Source organism: Varanus komodoensis, unplaced genomic scaffold, assembly GCF_004798865.1.
Source record: "Varanus komodoensis strain SLA01 unplaced genomic scaffold, ASM479886v1 scaffold27, whole genome shotgun sequence".
In the NCBI taxonomy this organism is placed as follows: Eukaryota; Metazoa; Chordata; class Lepidosauria; order Squamata; family Varanidae; genus Varanus; species Varanus komodoensis.
The window spans coordinates 7,228,382-7,249,336 of record NW_025335701.1 but is presented as its reverse complement, the minus strand read 5'-3'; the positions used below and the strand labels follow the sequence as shown (position 1 = coordinate 7,249,336).

The 20,955-nt window shown below is 48.5% G+C and overlaps 1 protein-coding gene across 2 annotated transcripts in view; it reads left to right on the top strand.

Annotated features, from left to right (window-relative positions):
• SLC12A4 (solute carrier family 12 member 4) overlaps window positions 1-20,955 on the top strand; it is a 64,700-nt gene that overhangs the window by 12,573 nt on the left and 31,172 nt on the right. For both annotated transcript variants that reach the window (XM_044434312.1, XM_044434311.1), the window contains exons 2-3: window positions 13,300-13,394; window positions 20,203-20,334. In XM_044434312.1, coding sequence (XP_044290247.1) covers window positions 13,300-13,394; window positions 20,203-20,334 — 227 coding nt within the window. The remainder of the gene's footprint in view (window positions 1-13,299; window positions 13,395-20,202; window positions 20,335-20,955) is intronic.

Genomic DNA, 20,955 nt, shown 5'->3' with positions numbered 1-20,955 from the left:
ACTGCCCCAGTGACTCCATCCGGCCACCTCATCCTCGGCCGCCCCTTCTCCTTTTGCTGTCAATTGTTCCCAGCATCAGGGTCTTCTCCAATGAGTTGTTCCTTCTCATTAGGTGGCCAAAGTATACTTTTATACAATACTTGTTTATATACAGTACTTTTATACTATATATTAAAATCCCTAAAAGGTTCACACTTCAGTACAGGGTAGCAATATAAAAACAAGATAAAAATAATACATTGTTAACAACATTGAAACACTGATAACAATGGAACAGGTAGCGGCAGGAGTCCCTTGTAGGTCAGGGAGGAAGTGTAAGTTAAGACTTACTAATCCATGCTACTTGCCCCCTTCAACACGGACAGCCGTGACCTGCGGATCCTTTCCTGCAGTTTGCTGGTTAAATGGTTTGAGAAGATTAGACGCAACAGGTTGGTACGTATGATTGGCCTTCAGACCACCTACTTGATTCATGCCCAGAGCAACATTTGATCTCGGCGGGCTCTCTGGCTGGGCCCCGTTGCCCCCGCAGCACGAAATGCTGGCTGCTCCCTTTACTCACGTGCAGGCGCACGCACTCTGCACCAGTTTGCTCTTAATGAACGGCTTGAACTTCTGTTTGCAGTGGATGAGGACCCCATGCTGGGTGGAGATTAAGGTCCTTTGCTGGCCAGACGCCTCCTCTTTCTGCTCTTTTAATTCTTTGCTTTTATCCACATCATAACAACACATCTTTCCAGCCATTATTTACTTTTATAAGTGACTGTAACCAAATGGGAGACACGCAGCGCCGCAGCAGCTTAAAAGCCGGTGGAGGTAAGTGCTTCTCAAGCTGAAGAGACACCTCCAGTGAATGACATGGGGAGGGGATCCTTAACTTTTGAAAGCTCTTCTGGCTTATTGGACTCCGGATTGATTTGGAATGCAGCAAAACAAGTCCTGGATGTAAATTTAGGATTTCAAGGTCCTTTATCTGCACAAGAGGCAAGGTGATCAAGCATTTCGGGGGTGCTTTGCTTTGCTTTGTTTCTCTGTACAAAACCTATGTTAGGGTTTCTGGAAGGGCTGCATTCTGCCTTCACGAGATGTTTTCCTTTCCCCAGCCTCACGGTGCAGTGCTGCGATTCTATACATGCTTCAGAAGAAAGTCCCGCTGTGCTCATTGGCTCCTACCCAGAAGCATGCATGTATAGGAACGCAGCCGCGGTAGCTCACCCTTCCTTCTGCAGCTCGGTTTTTGCAGTGCAGGCTGGTTGAGTCGGATTTGATGCGTCCGCCAAGATGTGCTTGTGTGAAAAGGGCTGATGGGAGAACTTCAGAGCAGTGCTTCCTTGCAAACCGTGGCATCCCCGCTACCCCATGTTAGTCCACAACCGCCTTCCTGTATTTGTGGTTCGTTGGGTGTGTTGGAAGGCACCGGGCAGGAGAACATGCCATGGGACGGCCAGGGCAAGTGTGTGAAAGGGGCACGATCCATGCAGGGACGTTGCACGAAGTGCCGTACGGGATGTGTCGCTCGCTCATTTTTAACTTCCTGCAGTTATGCTTGAGAGCAGAAGTACTAAATTTAGCTAGGCAGAAGGAAGCTTCTATCCAGATGCCTAAGGAATGAAAGCAGCCCCCTCCATTGTGGCTCGCACTGGCTCAGGAGTGCTGTAGTGCCGAGCGCACCCAGTCTTGGTGCTTGGATGTCTTTGTCTCAGGATGGATGCGATTCTGTGAGCAGTTGGGCCGTGGGGGGGAGGTCTCGGGGGTCCTTCCCCTGGGGAGGGGATGTGCTCAGGGAGGGCTTTCAGTGCAGAAAACCCTGCCCGGGAGTCTTAGCTTCCTGAACAGAAAACCACAAGGAGGAATAGCCAGACTCGGCGCGTCAAAAAGGACTGGGATGGCTTCTCGCACAGGAGCTACTCAGAGAAATGAGTAAGCAAGGAGAAATGCTCCTGCGTGGCTACTCACGTGTGTGTGCGTGCTTCTCCCTGCACTAAGCAGCTTGCGTTTCTGTAGAAAACATGCCCCGTGCAAAGGCACCGCCAGCCTGTGATCAAAGCGTGCCTTCCAAACGCGAGGGGTTGAGGCAGTTGCTTTTGCTGAGTCTGGTTAATTCTTCAAGTGGACCCAACTTGTCGAGGCTTGCTGCCACATACTTGGCATAGCCGCTTGCCAAGGGAAGGTGCTGAAAAATGCAATTAGAGCCGGAGAAACCCAAGGCTGCCTCCAGCATCCGAATGCCAGTGGGAGGAACCCAGCCTTCAAGAAGGCCTTTTGCATCTTGTGGCGAATGGGAAGCAGGGCGATCCGAGCTGGTAGGTGTTTCGATCAAGGTGCCCCGTCGGCACCTAGGTGGGGCCACGGCCCACTAGGCCCCCCGGCAAGGCCTGTCCCTGCTATGTGGGGCAGCAGTCCAGTTGTGCTTGCCCAGCCTGTGGCTTCTCTGCCGCAAACAGGGTGCATTTTTTAAAAATCAGATTTTTAACATTTAAATTGGATTTTTTTAAATAAAAGGCTTGTTGAGTAAAAATCTGAAGATTTTAAGATGTCCTATTTAAGACACATTATAGTCCGAAGGCTATTCTTCATGAAATAAAGATTTGTTTTTAATTATGCAGCATGAGGCTACATAGTCATGCAATGTTTAAATGTTTGGTAAATGAATTCCATTAATCCATTCACAATGTCATGCTCTTCCAGAGGATCCTGTAAAATTATTGGGCAATTTTTCTTTCTTTCCATCTATCTAGCTATCTATCTAATTAACTTCTTCAACTTTATTTATTTATTGCATTATACTAGTCCTAAGACTTTCCAAGTGGATTACAAAATTACACAAAATAACTATTGCAATATTGTAACAACAATATAATAAGCAATATAATGTAACAAAATAAAAAAATAACAAAATCTCTTCTGTGATGATATTATCACAGATGCTTGGTTTTGCAGTTCTCAAAAGCATGAATTTGTGTCTGCAGAGATCATATTCCTCTTCTTCACAGCAAAAATATTATAAAATAAACAGTTGAGAAAAAGTCTGTAATCCCATTGTTCCTTTCCAAATCTGTGTTCACAGAATCAACCCCTCATCTCTTATGTGCTAAGTTTCAAAAGAAGAACTTGTTGTGAGTAGAATATATCTGTGCAAGAAGCTAAGTGTGCGGAGGGAGGGGCAAGCAGGAAAAGTGAAAGCTACACCTTTTGAGCAGAATATTCCACAAGTCTTTTTTTTTTTGAGTAAATTTTTTATTATTATTTTCTACAAACTAAAAAAAAGAAACTAAAAAACATCAGTCATCGGAAACATGAGACCTGCTGGGTCAGCCCCCCATTTTTTTTATAGCAATTCGTAAATATATTCACATCTACGCATAGTCCCATTTCTCTAGCCAATAATAAAAAGAGTTCCCAGTTTGATAGAAGTATGTATCCTCTTTCTCCTTCAGAGACAAAGTCAGTCTGTCAATTTCAGCACAGTTCAGAATCTTTTTTAAAATCAGTTCATCAGTGGGTGGTTCTTTTCTCATTCAATGTTGGGCAAATGCAATCCTTGCCGCAGTAATTACATGTAAAATCAAATACATAGCTTGTTTATTGACATCATCAGGTACAATGCCTAGTAAAAAGACTTCAGGTATAAATATTAAAGATTTTTGTAACATTTCCTCAAGTCATTTATAATACTCCACAAGTCTTGTTGAGCATAGCCGAAGGTTTATCATATTATTTTCCCTAGAGGAGAACACCTGTCATGGCAGCAGGCCATAAAAGATACGCACCCGCAATTTGGAATGTGCATCTATACCAAGCAAGCAATCGTGCTGTTGGGTGTTAAGCCAGCAGAGGAAAGGGCTGCAGCTTTGTAAAACGCAACGTGCTGCAGGCAGCGAACGGCCTTGTGCGGCACGTGGCACCGTTTAGCTTGGCGTCCATAAAGTCACCATTGGTGCAAGAAGGTGACAAGCCAGCCGCCTTTTCTCCACAGCGTGGTGGGAGATGCACTTCAGTGGAGCACGGGTGGAGCATGTGATCGCCCAGGCGGCCTGGCCTGGCCTGGCCTGGTGAGCCAGGTTGTAACAACACATTCAGAAGGTGGTGTTGGTTGTTTTGTTGATCCTTCTGGGGAAGGAACGTGTTTGGGGTGCCCCTCCCACTGGCCATACCAGGCTCTTTGCGATGTGCTCACCCAGGCAGGTTCTGGTGCTGGGGGGGGGAGGGGGTTGCTGTTCTGTGCAAACGACAGAGGCCAGCGATCTGTGGGGGGGCCCTGCCTCTGAGGCCAGGAAGGCAGACTCTGCTCAGCTTTCCTGAGAAGTCTCCAGTTGATAATTCCAACATGTCGGTTTTGAGAAGAAGGTCTGCTAAGAAGCTGCCACGGTTCTGCCAGGGAACACTTGGGACTGAGGCAGGCTATGGAGAAGGGAAGACTCGCCTGCCCACCTACCCAGAGCCTTGAGGGAGGCCGGTGCAAGGGCAGGGCCAAGCTGGTCTCCCTCACTTGTGGAGAACAGGAAATTACCAGTGGGTAATGAAGGTCTGCTGCTCCCAGGAACGTGGCATGTGGAAAAGCAGCACATCCCCAGGTGGACCAGTGGACCCTCTGGCAGGCGTCCTGCTAGGGCTGAAGTACATGATGCAGAACAGACCAGTCAAAGGAGCTTCTGCAGAAGCTGAGTGGTGCTTACTGTCATGCCTAGGAAATGGATGGACTCAGGTCCAAGCGGCTGCCCTGCAGCTCTCGTCCAAGGGAGCCCACCCCAAAGCCCTGAGGCAGCCATGCCCATGAATGAAAGCCCCAGGTCCCTTGGGCACCATCAAGCCACTGGAGGTTCAAGCCGGAGCACTACGTTCACACAGCCACTGGGCCGGAGAGGCAGCTGAAGGTCTAAATGAAACAAATAGGGTGTTAGATGGTCTTGTGGGGAGGCAGTGAGGACTCCACTACACACCCCATGTCCAGTGAATGCTGCTCTTGCAGGCTGGAAGCAGAAGGAAGTTACTCTGAGTTCCTGAGGCATATGGAAGGGCCAGTTCACCTTCGGTATGAAGGCAGGGTTGGGACGGAGAACCCTCTTGTCTGTGTGGAAGACACACAGGTCCCTGCTGGAGGAGAGAGTGCTAACTCCAAAACCCTTCTTGCTAAAGTTATGGCGACTGAGCATAGTATCCTGAGAGTTAAAACTTTGAGGGTCTTCCTTGAAATAGTGCCAGTTGGCTTATCCAAAGTTTCATCCTCATCTTTTCCTTGATAGGCTGGTGGGTTGTAGATTCCAACCATCAAGTTCCTTTTATTCCTTGATGCATTTGTTTTGAGCCAGATGCTCTTGAATAGGCCACCAGGCTCATCTTCTGTTATTTCTGTGTGATGATAAGTATTTTTAGCATATAATGCAACTCTCCTTTCCTATTTCTTCTGCTCTTTTTGAAGAAGTTATTCCCTTCAGTTGCTATATTCCAGCCACGGGAGTCCTCCCACCAAGTTTCAGAAATGCCTATCAAGTCACATTTGCCTGCATGTGTTAAGAGTTCAGGTTCATTCTGCTTGTTTCCATGCTCGGCAGTAGTGCATGCCAAAGCCCATGTGTTTTATGGCCTGGCTTCTTTCCTATGCTATTGAGAAGACCATTTTGATGATGACACATCATGTGTATTTGGGAATACCTAGAGGACTGCAGTAAAAACTCAGAGTTTCTCTGACTGGGTTCAAACAACATGATAACCTATACCCATGGGCTAAACATGGATTGTCATTGAACCATGGGTTGTTGCCGAAGCATGGGTTATTGTGCTGTTTGAACTCTGCTGCACTAACAAGCTATGGCTTGTAAACCATGAAGAGAGCTCATGAGAAGAACCCGTGGTTCTTGGATTGTGAGGTATGGGCTGTTCACCCTGGTTTCTTCTCTCAGCTGGGTTCAGGCAACAGAATAGTCCATGTTTCCGCACTCACTCATGGTTCAGTGTGGATTGTTTTGTTGTCTGAATCCAGTCATTTTCTCTGCCTTTCCTTTGTGCCTAGAGAGACTGATTTCTTTTGCAAACAGCAATGCGTCATTTTTTAGTGAGAAACTTCTTTAACTATACCTGGACTACAATGAATAGTTGACAGCACAGGTGTCCCTGGTGCTGCTGCTTCTTTGGCCATTTTTTAAGCAGCTGTCTTGCACAAGTCTGCAAACTTCGCCAGATCCCGTGCGGCATTTTTCGTACATCTTCTTTGATAGTTTATCTTTGGCAGGAATCTGGGCCGGGGCTGGGGAGGACATTACTGTGTCAGGGTCATATCGGTTTCAAATCTGCCTGATTGTTAGAAGCCCGGCTTGGTGTGCCTTGCGGATCAATAGCATGCAGCAGGGAGACGGTTCTTCAGAGGGGCTTTCTGTCTGCTCCGCGGCGGTGCTGAACGGAGCCTGCCTTGTTTGTTCCTGGTGCTTCACGCCTGCCTGTGCCAATGTGGCCTTGAGGACCGGCAGAATAAGGAGGAGAATGAGCCACATTGCCGAGAACGGGCAAGGATTCCTGCACAGGGGTAAGGCCTTCCTTGATTTGTGACGCCGGCATTCCTGATGCTCCACCTGGCTCGCCTTCCCCAAGCTGCTGCCTCCAGATGTGCTTGGCTGCAACTCCCATTGTTCCCAGCCGGCCTGGCTGTTGACTGGGACGCCTGGGGCTGATGGGGGCTGTTATCCGATACAGCCGGAAGGGACCCCGCTAGGGAAAGGCCACGCTCTGTGGCATCACTGTCATTTCTCCAGTTCTGAGTGGCCGCGCTCGAAATGGATAGCTCTTGTCCCAGAAGCTGGTGGTTTCGGGGGCCATCTTTACCGTTTCTAAAAACGCATCACTTCATTCGTGGCTACTAACACCATGAGTGGATGCTTTCCAAGGCAAATTGGACCCCTGGAATTGATGCAATGCTAGTCAGATCTAAAATGTTTAAGAATAGCTTCGTCAGGTGCAGAAGTGCTTCCTTTGCCTGGTGGAGATCCGAGCGCATACATCGTGACTGCAGCCTGAATAAAGTACCGTGCAGCTCCGCACATGGGGGGGGCCGGGGGGCAGGGACCCAGGTGCGTTCGGATGGATGCTGCTCATAGGTGAATGGCTGATGGGGGAAATTTTCTCCTCTTCCCGCTCTTTCGTTGGAGTCGGCAGTCCTCCCAAGAGAAGACGCCTTCAGAAAGAGCCCTTTGCGCAGAGGGCTGGTCCCAGGAAACCAAGGAGACGCACAGCCACCCTGGCCCCACTACCAAAAAGGCCATGCAGCTGCAGGGGTGTCGGCCACAGTGTGAGTGGCTGCCAGCCCCAGTTGCCATGTGCTGCCCCCAGGGCCAGAGCTTGCTGGGGAACATGGGCCGGAGGTGCTCTTGTTGCGAGAGCCACGGACAGCTGGGCAGCCGCTGTGTGGACAGTGTGCTGGGCTGGATGGATCCGTCAGGGTCCTTCCTGCACTCTGCAGCCTCTGTTGCGATTTGGGAGATGAGGGAGGACGAAGACGGCGAGATGGTCGACTTGTCTTCACCTGTGAGCAGATGGGGGTGAGAAATCGACCGTGGCTTCAGCTGGGTTTGGATTTCTGCGAATTGGTCCTGTGGGTTCCGCAATGGATCCCATATATTCAAGGCCCTCCACTGTGTGGGTTTTCCCCTTCCTGGTGAGGGAAGCAGCTGTGTTAATTTTCATGAACCTGTGAAACGAACTTCTGTTCAAAAAAACCTCAATGCTGTAAATGACCGACAAAAGATACCAGACAATCCTCAGAACAGAGACTGGTTTAACAAAATCTCTCCGTTCCTGGGCAAAGGAACGATGTCTCTGTGATAAAATCCATGCCTTGTGAGGGTCCCAGGTTCAGTCTGATACAGACGTTCTGGAGCAAATAGGACTGGGGTTTTTTTTCCAAGAAAATGTTCCAGTGTTCTAAATAATGTTATCTGATATGGCATGTTTGACTAAAATGTAATCTGTGTCCATTTTATTTGCAGTATACATAGATCAAAACTTTCCCCCAAATCTGCAAGATATTTTAAATGAAGCATATGTGTGGTGTGGTGGTTAAATGGTTGGAAGGGGAACGTGGGGAATCAGGGTTCCAGTACCTGCTTGACCCCAAAGCTCCCTGGGGGCTCTCTTTGGACCACGCTCAGCCTCGGCCACCTTACAGGGCTGTTCGTTTTGAGCATAAAATGGTATGGGAAAGGATTTTGTAACCTGCCTTGGGTTCCTTACAAGAGGAAAAAGGTGAGATATAAATGCAACATAGTCATAATCATGACCTTTTTATTTAAAACTTATTTTAATTGTTAATTTATTATGTAGGTTTTAAAAAAAAAATTAAGCCGAGATGCACCGGGTTTTAATATTTTTATTGTAAAATTTTATATGCTCTTGTTTGTTTTTGTTGTGAGCTGCCCCGAGGCTTTGTTGCGATGGGGGCGGCATAGAAACGTTTTAAATAAATAAATAAATTATTTGCTTTGTTGGAAATTCAATTAAATGGAGAAGAGGATGTTGCAGGTGGAAGAAAGGCAGGATAGAAATTTAATAAAGGAAAAGAAAAAAAAACCTTGCTGTGCCAGAGTTCAGGGAGCTGTTGTCTGCCAGAAGAGAGAACAGTGGACTAGACGGAAGCATAACCTGATGTGTATAAGGCAGTTTGCCGTGATCCTGACTTCTAGCTCCACCTTTTAATCCAGGGGTACGCAACCATTTTTGGCTTGCAGACACATTTGGCAAGTGGACAAAATGTTGCGGGCGCTACCACAAACTGGCCATGCTGCAGGGGGATGCACTGGCGAGCAGCCAACTGAATTTTGAACAAGGAAGATACTTAGGTGCCCACAAGTGGCGCACTGTACTAACTCTGCTTTAGTCCTTGTGCTGTGTAGGGCTTAGTTGACACGGAGCACCAGACCCGCACAGTCGCAAACCTAGGGTTGCTTCATTCCTCCACAGGCACCCTCGTTGTTTCTGCACCTTCTCGTTTCAGGCAAACCATTGTTTGCTGAGTGGGCAGTGGGCAAGTTTTACTTTCTGTTTGCCCTCCAAGCCATAATTAGAAGGTGCAGTTTGAATTTTCAAACTGGAATTTGCCCTAAAACAGGCACTGGGGAGGAAACTGGGGCATGTGGAGGGTTAGAGAAGAAGGATGAACCTAAGCTTCCAGGCTTGCTAATGCAACGCTAAACCATGGTTTAGCCACCTGCACGAGTCAGCCATTATGCTCTTAAATGTAATTTAAAGATGGAAGTGTGGTTTGTTTTTTGTAAAAGTGAATGGCAGCGATTTATGCCTCTTGTGGTAACATGATTTGTAAATCTAAAGCCCCTGCTGCCAGTAATTGATCGTGCCGTTCCAGAAGCAAAATCCAATACTGCTAATGAAGATCACCCCCCTTGACGTCATTTGGCTTCGGAGAACATGTGCGCATCGCAGTTGGAACGGTTGATTGCCATGAGCTAGAACTCATTGTACCAAGGGAGAAAATCTGAGTTACACAGGGTGCTGCATTACGGAGCAGCAGTCCCAGGACTGCATTTCCAGCCAATTCTCTTACGACCACTTTGCAAAGCGCATGTTTGCAAATGCAGTTGTCTCTGCCATGCTTTATGCTTGGCCATCTATTTTTCTAGGAATGCAAAATGCCTCGACAACTGAAACGAAACACTGCAAAGCTTGGGTGGGTCTTCAAAAATAATTTGGGTACGCTATTTTAAAAACATCTCATAAGGCATGATTATCTGACTGAAATTAAAAAATACTTGCCTTAAGATTTTTCAGTAAGCTATTTTCCAGAGTGGCAACTAATTATTTAAGCCTCATGGAGGGGAGAGACCTCAATGCCGTTTCTGTGTTAAATAATGCTACCCGTTATGAAGGTAGGGCCAATCACTGTGTGGCGGGATGGACTGGCATGCATGGATAGACCTTGGAACTGTCTGGGGCACCAGAAGGAGCAGCACTGGGGAGGCGATGAAGTGGCAAGTCCTGGGTCAGCTCTGCCAGGTAGCAGTGCTGCTGCACCTGACTTAGTATGTGGGGCGTACAGACCTAGTTCATGTAACCCGACAAGCCAAAGCATAGGTCGAATATGGGATGAGTGTGGGTTTCACTGCACCATAAGTGGCTATGCTGCAAGAACCCAGTCTCCTTAGCAAACCATGGTGTGTCACCATGAACAACCCACAGTCTGTAATCAGAAACAAGCCATGGTTTCTTTGGAAGGGCTCATGGTTAGCAAACCATGGTTTGTTGGTGCAGCTGCCTGTTAGTATAACACAACAGTGTGCAGTTTAACGACAGCTGGCAGTCAACTCTTGCTGTGTCTTGTCATGTGTGAATCCAGCCCTACTAGTTCCACAAAGCTGGGATGTAAAGTAGTGGCCCGATCACAAAGGAAGGCCAGAACTGGTTGCCAATAAATTCTGAAAAGACAAAAGAAAGTATTTTATACAGCACATAGTTTATTGAATTCCCTGTTGCAATTTCCCCCAGGCTATATGGCTTGGAAAGAAAGACAACCTCCATGTAAACATAGAAACGTAGGGAAAAAGCAAGTCAGAAGGGTCTCCCAGGTCATCTAGTCTGACCCTGGACTCCAGTCGGCTGCACTCATGTAATCCCCATCTTCTGTGGCAGAGAGGTCTGTCAGTGGCCAATGGCCGCGAAAGCTAGAGAGAATCTCCGCTATCACTCAATAGCACTTGCTGTGGGTTATCTAGTCAGGGAGGCCTGTTGGCCCCCGTGGGAAACAGGGTCTTGGACTGGAATGCCAGGTGGGCTTTTGGGCTGCTCCCATTGATAGTTCTTGTGTCCAGTTGTGATGCAGTGTGCCATTGCTACAGCCCCAAACCCTCTGCAATATGCCAAGCAGTCCATATGAAAGGCTAGTTCTGCAGAAGTAAACTTGAGAACAAAAGAAAGGCAGCTTTTTGTCCTGGTGTGGGGGAGCGAAGCTAAATGCAACTTCACAGCTTGTAAAAGCAGCAGCAGCAACTTGCTGTATTCAAAAGTCATGGTTCTTCACTTACTTAATCTGTGAACTAGCAGTTGCAAAGTTCTTCTTGGGAAAAGGCACACACTAGACGAGACGAGACAAGATGCCTTAAGCAGTCCCGTCTGCAGCTTACCCAGGTGCTTAATTGCGGGTGATCGTGGCGAAGGGATGCTTTTGCCGGTGTGATAAATGGTTATATCCCCCTGTGCATCTAGCAATTCATCTGGCACGTTGCTTGCATTGACAAAATCAACATATTGATGGAGATGAAAATAGGATGCCCTTCTGTGAACTTGACTTTAAACCCCTTGTCGTCGGCTTATTAGGGAAGAATTCTGGACTCACGAAAGTGATTTGGAATGAGGGCAGAGCGAGTGGATCTTTGGAGAAGCAGAGGACCTGCAGAGGTCCAACCCTCCTGCAACAGCAGGGGGTTGGACTTGATGGCCTTCATGGCCCCTTCCAGCTCTTCTGTTCTATGATTCTATGATTTATGCCTGTTAGAGACAGGAGTAATCAAAACAGCCTATAAATAAGTTCACACACGATGCTAGTCCTGAAGCATTTTTGTTTTTCTTCTCTTATACTAGACCTCTTAAAGAAGAAAACTTCCCCTGTCGCTCTTGCTCAGTTTCCTTTATATGCTGCCACTTCTCTGACACGTAGCTTGTTTGCACAAGGCCAGTGCAGCCTTTGGTGAAGTTCACTTTGTCAAACCAGAAATCTCAGCTGATTAGACTGAGCTTTCATGGATCTAAAAGATTTGCTGTGGTTTCTGGTTTGGTAAAGTGACTGTACTGCATTATTGAACAAAGCAGAATGATTGGAACCTGGGGCTTCTTCCAGCCGCAGTGCAGGAGAATTCCTGCAGCAAATGTTCCAAAAGCCGCATCACTCAAAGCAACGGCTGCTCGTTGCTTGTCTGATAGCACTGCACAAATCATCTCCTTGTTGACGCAGATTTCCAGTGTGAAGTGGAACAACAAAGGGTTCCTCTCTTCATCATATTTACTTTCCAAGGCAGTGGGAAAGTTGGCATTTTCCTGGAACATTTTCAGTTGTCCTTGCAAATGTTCATTCAGTAGAAATGCATTTGAGCTACTCTGGGGGGAACTAAGTGCAATGCAGTGCAATTCTGTGAGTGAGAGTCCTTGGAGCAAATTGGTGCTGTGTTTGCTGAAAGGGAACAGATTTCTTCCCAAACGCTTGCTAGTGGAAGTGCTCTTGACCTTCTGCAAATCGTCTCCCTCTGTGTTCATTTTGAAGAAGAGAAGAAATGGTTCAGGAACCACCGACCCAAAAATGCGGCCTGACCTCTCCCTTGCATCCTCTGGAAGAGACAGAGGTTCAGAGAGAGAGCAGGGAGTGGCTTAGACTAGAATCAAAAGTCTTCCATGCTGTTCCTTAATTTCTTCCAGATGCAGGACACATGGATTGTGACTTGGTGAATAGTGACACGTATCTATTATAATGCGTCCCTGCCTATCCCCTCCACCACCCACCCCGAGGAGAGGAGAAGTTCTCCTTATGGGATCATTTGTCATTAACCAGCAAGGATTTGTGAGCACATCTGGTTTCAGACAACACAATAACCCATGGTTCAAAAACCGTCAGCCCCTATTCAGTTCTGGTTGTCTGAACCCAGTAAATGTATTTGAAAGCCTGTCTTTAACAGTCATCCTTTGGATTCTGTGCCCAGTTTCTGTAATCACCCTGGTTATTATTTGTATTATCACTTGTTTTTAGCTGTTGTAATCATCTCCTTTTTTCCTGATTTTATTGTATTTTTATCACCTGTTTTTATGGACTACGTAAACTGTTCATGTTGCTTCGACAGTGGGGTGGTCTAGGAATGAAGTGAATGAATGAATTGGGGTGAATCAGTCTAAGATACTGTATTGTGGTGTCTGGTATAACTGTGACTGGTTAAAAATGGAAAACCTGCAAAAAACTTCCTTGCCTCGTGGCATTTTTAAGATGCCCAACACAGCTCGATTCAGAGGTGCTTTCGAATGCGGATCACGACGAAGGGGCCTGCGTGGCGTGTGCCTGAACAGCTGTGCTTGGCCACCGGCGGATTCAGCCCGGGGGGGGGGGCTGGTCAGGACGAGGGGGCTGTGAGGCGCTTTCTGCACACGAGGAAGCATCTTGGCTCAGTCATGGTCTTCCCTCGCAAGCGGCAGCTGAAAGCAGCACACTTCCGTATGCACACAGAGCGAGGACTATGAAAGTGGCCCCGCTCCGTCTTCATTTCCCTTCGGTTCCAAGCAATCCTTCCTCCGTGAAATGTTCTTCCCCTCTTTTCCTTGCAGGTCATGGCAACCATAAAGAAAGCAGTCCTTTCCTTAGCACCTCTGACCTCGGCAAAGGAGGAGACTACTATGACAGAAATCTGGCCTTGTTTGAGGTAAGTAATGTGTCTGTATTTCTCTCGCTGTGTTTATTGATTTATTACTGTGTGGAGTGGACACCCTTGGTATGCAAGAGTGGTCCTTTTCCCCATCCCCCACTTGTGGCATTTGTCTCTCTCTGCAGGTTGTGATACGTTCAGTGCACAGACTGGGTTCAGAAAACACAAGTCACTCTCAGGGGTTGCGTGTGGGACGTCACGGAACTGTTGGTTGCGGCCGTGTTGTCCAAACCCTCCTGTTTCTTGGCTTTTAACCAGGCACAACCCATGAAGCGAACCCATAGAGAACCCATGGCTTGTTGTTGGGTTGTGAACAAAGTCTTGGCCAGGTTCAGACCGCACAGTCACCCACATTTCAGCAACAACCCATGGTTTGCACCTCCCATTCAACCCTTGTTGCGCTGTCTGGGTCCAATCACTGGGCCAAGGCCGTCTCCGCAGTTGCACGGTGGTTGTGGCACGTGCGCAAAACAGCCAGGCTTAAAGGGAAGAGCTTGAAGGTTCTCCCCCAGCTCCTGCCAGCTCTCCGAAGAGCGGCCACGCTGGATCAGGCAAAGATCGGTTAATCAGCACCCTCTTCCTTCAGTGGCCATCCAGCTGCCCCCCAGAAACCCAGAAGCAGGGCATGAGTGCAATAGCATGCTCCTACCCATGTTCCACAGCACCTGGTATGTAGAGGCACTCGACCTCCAGTACTGGGGCAAACACAGCCGTTGTGATCAGTGGCCACTGACACCCGTGCAGCTTTGTCATCCCCACTTGAAGCCACCCATGTGCCCTGGAAAATGGGGGGCTGTGGTCGGGCTGCAGTATTGCAAGGTGATGTGCAAGAATATGCCAAACAGCCCTTGCAGAAAAATTAGCTAAAATTGGATTGACAATAGGCACAGTAAATTAGGAGAATTCTGCTGCAATTTAGCATCTCTTTCCTGTGTTAAGCAAATACCTGCAAACATGCAGACCAGTATGTGGTACAGTATTCATTCTGCAAGGATGCTTTCGCCCAAGCGCTATTAAGCTATGCTTATGGTACTTTGCTTTTCGTGGATTACTGGGTTTCACACCCCTGAGATGGCACAATGGAACATATGTTTGTGACTGGAAATGCTGGTTTGTGTTTGTGGCGTTGTACTGTTGGACCGTACTCATTGTATTACACCAGCAGAAAACTGTAAGAATGATTTTACAAGTAAAGCTACCATGTGCTAAGTCGAACACTGCTCCACATTGTCCAGTCCAGTATTGTCTATTTTATTTATTTAACACTTTGATGTATATACCGTTGCAAGAGCCTTTTGGCACTCTGGGTGGTTTACATAATAAACTGCAAATAATAAGTCGGGAGTTGCTCCAGCTCTCTGAGCACCTCAAAGCACCGGTCCTGCCCAGTTCCTCTCAACCGGAAAAGTCAGGGCTGGATGTGGGACATCGATCTGGATTTTGCATATGAAGCGGATCCTCCGCCTTGGAGATGTGCTCCCCCCTCCCACCCTGTCTGCCCCATGGCTCCCCCCTGTAGGTTGCCTGTCAGACCCAGTCGCTGGCAATACTTCAAAAGATGGGAAAGTCATTTCTCTTCTGGAAAGCACGCGGGGGTGTGACGATTGCAGCTGTCCTGCAGCAGTAGTATTTGCGGCATGATAAACAAAGCGATCCCGCAACTCCCAGACTATATTTGGAGGTCTTGGGATGCTTCAGAGTCACAGCTCCACATCTTGAAAACAGCTTTGGCTGTGTAGCCTGCCTGGCATTGCACCTGGTTCACTCCCCCCCCCCCCCCCGGGTCATAAGGGCAAATGTGGAGAAGGGATAAAGGGGAATATGGGGCGCAGAGGGGTGCCCAGCCACCCCACCCCCCGAAGCATCACAGTGAGGTGGCCGAAATCAGCACTTTGCCTGACTTTTGCAGGCAGTCACGGTGTAGAGGTGAAGATTACCTCCATGTTGCTCCTGCCGTGCATCAGATGTGTGCCGTCCTCCAAGTTTGAAGGCTTACAGGCAGTCCTATTGGATTGCACCTTTAGGGTTTTATGGGGGCCTGGAGCTTGATTGATTTTGTGTAGCACATTCTGGGTTCCGTTGAGAAAAAGGACTGGACAGAAATTGGCATTAATGGTTTGATGGATGGTATAGGATGAAATCCGGGGTATATCTAGAAGGCCCATTCATTCATTCATTCATTCATTCATTCATTCATTCATTCGATTCTCATTCAAGCCGTCCTCAGATGCAATAGTGAAAGAAGGTATGTAAATGTTTTAGATGGATGGATTTATATGCCAGCCCTGTAGCCAAAACGGCTCTCTGGGGGGTTACAGAATATAATAATATATTTAATACATTATTAAATATATTTATGTAATATATATTGAAATAATGAATTAAATCTCACAATAATAAAGTCACAACAATCAAGCAACAAAAAGCACCGCAGTAAAACTTCACAATAGCCTCGAATCTTACCAATAAGTACAGGAAAAAAGGCACAGGAGCACCTAAATGTAATATATACCATAAAATGGTCTGAGGCTTTAAAATTATCTTGGCAGTTAAAGTATCGGGTAAATAAAAGGTGCTTGCCTAGTGCCAGCCTTAGAATCCCCTTAAGGCTTAGAGTCCACCTCCGCCTCTTTTTTCAAAGCTTTTGGTGCTGCATAAGGCTGTTATAAGCCCCCCGGCCGCCCGCCCGCCCGCCATGCCTTGGGGACAGCTCAGGTCTGGGAAATGTGGTGGGAGGGCAGAGTGGCAGGAGGGCGGGGGCGGCTTTCAGGGGGCGGCAGCATGTGTGCAGCCCTCCTCTTGCCTGCCAGGGACACTTCTTTCAAGCCTCAGCCTTGGGTCCCTTTCCTTCCGGGCTCTAAATCCTGCAGGCATTCCGACCCCAACCCTTCAGGAAATGTGTTGCAAATTCCCTCGGGACTGCGGGGGCCTCACTTGGTGTATCTTCTGTTCCCCGTTATGCTGGCCACTGGGGCTGTGGCACTCATCCTGCTTGCCATCAGCGCTGCGCTGGGTGCCGCCCTCGCTGCACCTTTGCAGCAAGTGTGGCGTTGGAACTCTTCTTGCCCCTTCCCTGTCCTGGGGCCTCTCGCTGCTTCGCACGGGCTCTACCTTGAGAACGGTGAGGAGGTTCTCCACAGGTGGCGTAGCGAACTGTCCTGGCTTGCAAAAAGCCAGGGTGGGGCCCTGAAGGCTTGCCAAGGCCTCGTGGCCTTGTGTGCCTCAGGAGGATAGCCAGAGCTAATGCCCATGAATCTGCCTTCCTCAGTCATCTGAATAGACGGGCTGTTTGCCTCTGCATCATCGTTCCCAGGAACGGAGGGCAGGGGCCTGCGTGCCTCGCATGGACTCTGCAGTGGGGAGAGTCAGGGCCCATAGAATAGTGGAGTCGGAAGGGGCCATGAAGGCCATTGAGTCCACCCCCCTGCTGCTGCAGGACGCCAAGTCGCACCATCCCACTCAGAGGGCTGTCCAGTTTCGCCTTGAATGTCTCCAGTGTGGGAGAGCCCACCACCTCCCCAGGCAGCTGGCTCCTATTCAAGGAACCAATATTTTATCCATTCATTATATGTATGTGCTGCCCTATAGCCCAAAGGGCTCTCTGGGTGGCTAACAATAAAAGCATGAACTGGCAACAGTGAAACCAAAGAATAAAATCAAGAGTGCAAGGATAAAATCCAATAAAAATATAAAATCAGATATTCATGGCAGGAGAGCAATGCAAGCAAACTGCAGGGAACTGATGGAATAGGAACCAAATTGGCTCCTAGAAATATATGCTGAAAAAGTCCATACCTGGTGCGGAAAGGTGAGCGGTGATGGCACCAAGTGTGCTTCCCTAGGGAGGGCATTCCGTAAGTGGGGGCAGTCACAGCCAAGGCCCTTCTCCGAGCCAGTTCCCGCTTCGCTCCATTTGGGAATGGCTCCTGGAGAAGGACCTTCAACAAAGGTCTTAGTGACCTGGGAGGGATATAGGGCGAAGGGCGTTCCCTCAGATATCCCGGCCCCAAGTCATTTAGGGCTTTGCCTGTTAATGCCAACACTTCGAATTAGTGTTGCTTCCCTTGCTCATATTCCATATCCTATTTAATCGTTTTATTCAATGGACTTCATCGCATTCTTGACACCGGTGGGCTTGCTCCTTCCTAAGTATCCCCCGAAAGTGAGGTGCTCCAGCTGGACCACTTTGGCCATTTGGGAGGGAGACGGCTTGCATCTTTCCATCCAACCCGTTACCTCCCGGTCATCTCCACCTGCCTCCCAGGCACCCAGCAGGGTCTCCTGGCCATTTTGACGCTCAGTAATGCGTCTCATGTGCGAGCTTGGCTCTTGTAAAGCAAAGGAAAAGAGGATCGTTCCTGAGCTACAGTTTCACAGCCCAAGCATCGTGCAGCCTTGGAAAGAGTTCAGCTACAGTTCCTTAGCCCTTGTAGATGTTTACTTGGCTGTGCCAAGTTTTCCCAGCTTGAATTGCTATTTATGAGGCTGGAATGATATTTTTAGAAATGTAGAACTTCAGTTCACTTGCCCAGTAAATGCTGGCTGTGCAGTGGTTTAAGCATGTTAAATAAATCGCCTTAAGAAGAGCTGCCTTTGCTGTGTATTGGGATTGGGTATGTCAACTCAGAACCTTCCATGTTGCATCACAGAGGAGAATCGTCAGCCTGTGGTAGGTGGAACAAGAGAATATGGCAGCCTGGTTGTGGGAGGTGTGGCCATGCCTAACACTGAGTTCTGGGGAGATGGGTCCTCACAGGTTTGCACCTCACCTCTTGATCTCTCCTTGACAGCACAGTTAAAGGGGAAGGAGGGAAGGAGAACAAACTTCTTATAGAAGAATGTAGAACTTCCGTTGAGTCCTTTTTCTCAGAGGCTTTTATGCTGTAGTTAAATGGTGGAGCATCAGATTGGTATATAGAAGGTCCCAGATCCCCTGCACTGCTAGTTAAAAGGAGCAGTTAGTAGGTGAGAACAAAAATCCATGATCCCCGAGACCTGTTGCCAGGCAGCTCAGAAGATGCTAAGCAAACTGGATCCCCTGACCTGGTCCAGGCAGCTTTCGAGGTATCTGCTTCACCTCAGTGCCAAGCTCTTAGCACAGTGTCTGTTGCCAAAGCTGCAGGTTACAGGTGTTTGAGGACCTCCTAAGCCATAAACCTGCATGGAGACATTGATGTTCATTGCTTCACCTTTTTATAATGAAAAATGGAAGGTTTGGCTGATCATCCTGCTGAGATGATTCCTCCTTGGCCAGATCTACCAAGTTTTTCATATTCCTTGATGATGGTGGAATCTGGCCATCCACCCAAAAGACGGAGGACTTGAGAGGTGGTTGGTCGCACGTGATGGGCACTGCTTTGGGATTGGTGGGCATGTTATTGGAAGGAGATCATGTATTCATTTGTAATTCCTGGACTTATATTTACATCACGCCTTCTGTGCAGCTCACAAACAATAGTTTCAACAAGGCAGGCCCTGCCCGCCGGCTGACAGCTTGAAAAGGCACAACATGCAAGGGGAGAGAAAGGCGAGGGGGACGAGCGAGCTGCCGGGGTCATGCGTTCCCTCGCCCTTCCCTTCGTTCAGCCTGCTGGAATGGCTGCTGGTGGTGACTGCTGAGGGACCGGATGCCTCCAGCCAGGGCAGTCCTAAGGACCCCGGCCCAGTCTGCAAGAGGGCAGAAGGCAAGCATTAGGCATCCAGCTCCATAGCACAGGTGCAGCATTTGGCCTTCTTGCTGGTCCTGAGCTGGGGAAGGCTGGGGGCCGAACCCTGTAATGTCAGGACAAGCCCACAAGCGGCTACTTTACGGTGGCTGGAAGCCATCGCTAAGCATCCAAATGGTAAACATGGATCTCGGAACAGTTGTCGTTGCCGTCATTTTCAAAGGAACGACAGACAGTAACAGATTTAAATACACCACACATGAACCAATTTCTCGAAGGAGAGGGCATTTTAACCTACCCCCAAAAGGTTTGCGGTGCTGACAGCGGGGGCACTCAGTGCAGACGGAATCCCGAAACGGGGGCACCGGCTTCCGTGCACACCTTGAAGAACGGCCTCTGATCACGGCTGCACTGCCTGGATCGGGAGGTCTTGGGCCTTGGGAGACACATCCCGTCTCTCACCTCCAGTCCCCCCTGCACTTCGTTCATGCTGGTTTGCGTTAGTGCTTATTAGTGGTGCATATGTGCTGTAAACGAAATGAATGAAAAGCCGTGATGTGATAACGCTTCCAAAAAAGTGAAGTAACCATGCTAAAAATAGTAGACCTCAAAACAACTACCTATAAAATGCCATAGTTCTGAAGAATTTTAAACTCCCCTCTGGGCTCCTGGATTCTCGGGGGGCCGTTGCGTCAGTCCATCAGCACGAAGCGACAGCAGCAACGTTCAGTGGTCGTAGTTAGTCTGACAGAGGGTGGCCAGTGTCACAAGCAAGGTGCTACACTGCAGGGCTCTTGTTTGTTATTCTCGCACGGAGGCCATAACAGACGGGACCGTTGTCCCAGAGCACAGCCATCTGAGGGGAATGCTTTCCGGAACTCCTGCCTGGAGGAAGAGGCCGGCTGGATTTTCACAATCATTCTGCAAGCCAGCCTCATGGAGTTGGTGGGACACGGCAGGGAAACGTCCTGCACGGCCCAACGACAGGAGCGCTGGGTACGGATGCTCCCCCTGGGAACGGTCGTGCTGCCCTACTTCACAAGGTCGTTGTAACAGTAGCTGCGAAAATGCCTTGAGTTCTTCACTCGGTGAATCCTAGACATTTACTATTTTAATCCTCACGTGTGTTTCATTCGCAGGAAGAACTGGATATTCGCCCGAAAGTCTCTTCTCTGCTTGGGAAACTGGTCAGCTACACAAACCTCACGCAGGGCGCCAAGGAACATGAGGAAGCAGAAAGCGCCGAAGGCTCCCGGAGAAAAGTATCCAAAGTGCGTAGCTTCCGTTAGTGAGTGGTTTTTTATTTGCAGGACAACACTGGGGATTGGAATCGCGGAATTTGTCCTGTTGCCTGAACACACCAGAGGTAAAATAGGCATAGGCATGATAAATTAGTTCAAATACCACAAGTGCTCTGGATTTTTCGGAATTTGAAAACAGATTGAACGCTGCGACTGTGAGCTGTCGGATTCTGCCGTTGGTGGTTCTGTTTAGGGGCTGAAAGACAAGCCAGCCTGGATGGGCAAAATGCGCAAGGATGGCTTTCCAGCCTTGGAATGAGTGACGGAAAGGTGGCAGGGACCACACTCACCTCTCCTAAAATGCAGCCTTCCACAGTTGTCGCCTGGGAATGGGAAGAGGCGGGACTGGAATTCTTAGCTGGAATGCCCCAGGCCAGCAGGACCTAAGATGCTGATAAGAACTGTCTCCTTAATTAGTTTGCTGAGAGGTTGTAAACCGCCCTGAGAACGCCAGCTATTGAGTGGCATAAAAATTAAATAAAGACTGACGTTAGAAGCACTCTGTCCTGACCTGAGCAAGGAATGTGTGTGTGCGTGTGCGTGTGCACACGTGTGTGGGCTTGTGACAAAGGCTTGGGTCAGACCCCTCCC